Here is a 1,789-nt window from a genome sequence, read left to right as displayed (position 1 = left end):
GCTGAAGGGCCTCTCCCTCATTGCATGGGATCCCCTCATATCTGGTTGCCAGCAGGTCTATTTCTGTCAGAAAGAGCAGCTTTTGCAGTTGTCTACCCTGGGATGCAGTCCCTTAGAAGCCTTTTGCTCTGGCCTGTGTCAGTCAGGGCCCTACATGTTGCTCAGCTGGTGACTGTAGCCTCCATAACTCCTGGTGCCTGGTTCAGTCCCCAGATTCCTGGGGTTCCCCTGGCAGTACACAGAGCTGTAGTGTGCAGGCTGCTTTCCTAGCACCTAATGTGTGCTAGAAGCTTTTGCAGAATGGTTGCCAGCCAGTGCTCAGGGGCTTGGCCAAGGGCAGAGAAGTGATTAATGCAGCAAATACTGCTGTTCCATATTAATAAAGGGCCCGGGAGAGGCCTGTATCTCCTCTGCTAATTAGGGGACACCAGTCTCCCTAGGCCAAGAAAAAGGAGTAGCCAGCTGGTGGCACTGGATTGCCCCACAGGCAGCTCCCTGTGCAGCGCTTGGAAGCTGGAAACTGCCAGGTGTGTGTGCCCCAAGTGGGTGTCAGCAGCGTTCCTACCTAAACCATGCCTGAGGGATTCTGAGGCTGCAGGGATCACAGCCTTGTTGCCTCAGCACCTGAAAGTGGGGACGTAGTTCCACATGCACTTCCCTAATGGGCCACCACAGTTGGGGACCACAGGACTGTGGTGGAGGGAATTTGTGTTGCCACCTGAGCTGACAAGGCCCTGCAACATGGCAACAGCAGCACGGAAAAGCCACGAGCAAGGGACTGTGCTCCTTTTGCTGAGTATTTTAGCAGAGGAAGATGCTGAAGACTGCAAAGTCTGTGAAGTGTTGGTGGGGGTCACTCCTGGGGGCAGTGTGGTACTGAGATGAGATGCAAGAGTCTGGTTTTGGAGGTGTTGAGAGGGAGGCAAAGGCAGGTGGTGAGGGACAGGAACAGCCCTGCAGCTGTGGCTGCACAGAGAGACATGCACCAGCACAGGAAGGGCTCTGAGCAGGTGGTGGGGCCCAGGCAGGACCATGCAGCAGGACCTGAAGGTGAGGAAGTAGGAAGAGGGGGTAGCAGGAGCACCTGGGAGGGGCTGTGTCCCCTGCCCCACCCGCTTGGTGTCCTGGGCAACTGGGGTGGCTACTCTGTGACCTCACTGCAGAACTGGTGGAACCTGTCAGTGTGCACCATGCTGCGCTGGCTTCTGCTGCTTGCCCTGCTGCTGGGGGCTGCCCTCTCACAGCCTGTGCGCCAGAGGTGATGGCACTTCCCTCTTCCTACTCCTCCAAGCCCTGGTACCTGCAGAGGTACCCCAGGGCTCCTGACATGGATCTGGCACTTGTGGCACAAAGATGTTGAGAGCTGGTCTTGCGCCAGCATGTGTAAGTGCTGTAGGACCTCAGCTCACTCCTGCCCCCTGCGTTTTCCTCTGTAGGGTCAGCTACTCAGTCCCTGAGGACTTCTCTGCTCCCCTGGAGCTTCCGCAGAAGCACTTTGGCCTGGTGGATGGTACAGTGCTCTCTTTGTCCCTCTGAACCTCCTTTCCATGCAGTCACCCCTCCAGGTGGGCGGTTGTCCCTAATCCCAGGTGCAGCTGGGCCAGCCGCTCTGCTCTGCCCACAGATTACGGCATCAAACCCAAGCAGCCGCGCTTCCGAACCCGGGCGGCCCGGGAGCGGCCGGCGGTGCTGCGCAGAGCTGGCAAAAGCAAGCGTGATGGTCTCGACTTGCTGGAGTACTACGACGATGCCCACCTGTGAGCCAGCGTGCCTCTGTGCCCACCACAGC

At 58.1% G+C, this 1,789-nt stretch overlaps 1 protein-coding gene across 1 annotated transcript; it reads left to right on the top strand.

Annotated features, from left to right (window-relative positions):
• The first annotated feature begins 17 nt into the window (after window positions 1-17).
• Window positions 18-1,785, top strand: FREY1 (Frey regulator of sperm-oocyte fusion 1). Its single transcript, XM_050336596.1, has 3 exons — window positions 18-1,258; window positions 1,437-1,510; window positions 1,625-1,785. The coding sequence occupies exons 1-3, from the start codon at window positions 882-884 to the stop codon at window positions 1,759-1,761; spliced, it is 588 nt and encodes a 195-aa protein (XP_050192553.1). The 5' UTR covers window positions 18-881; the 3' UTR covers window positions 1,762-1,785.
• Window positions 1,786-1,789: the final 4 nt, after the last annotated feature.

This window comes from Myiozetetes cayanensis, unplaced genomic scaffold, assembly GCF_022539395.1.
Source record: "Myiozetetes cayanensis isolate MyiCay16 unplaced genomic scaffold, myiCay2020 scf6-25, whole genome shotgun sequence".
NCBI lineage: Eukaryota > Metazoa > Chordata > Aves > Passeriformes > Tyrannidae > Myiozetetes > Myiozetetes cayanensis.
This window is presented reverse-complemented; position numbering and strand designations above follow the sequence as displayed.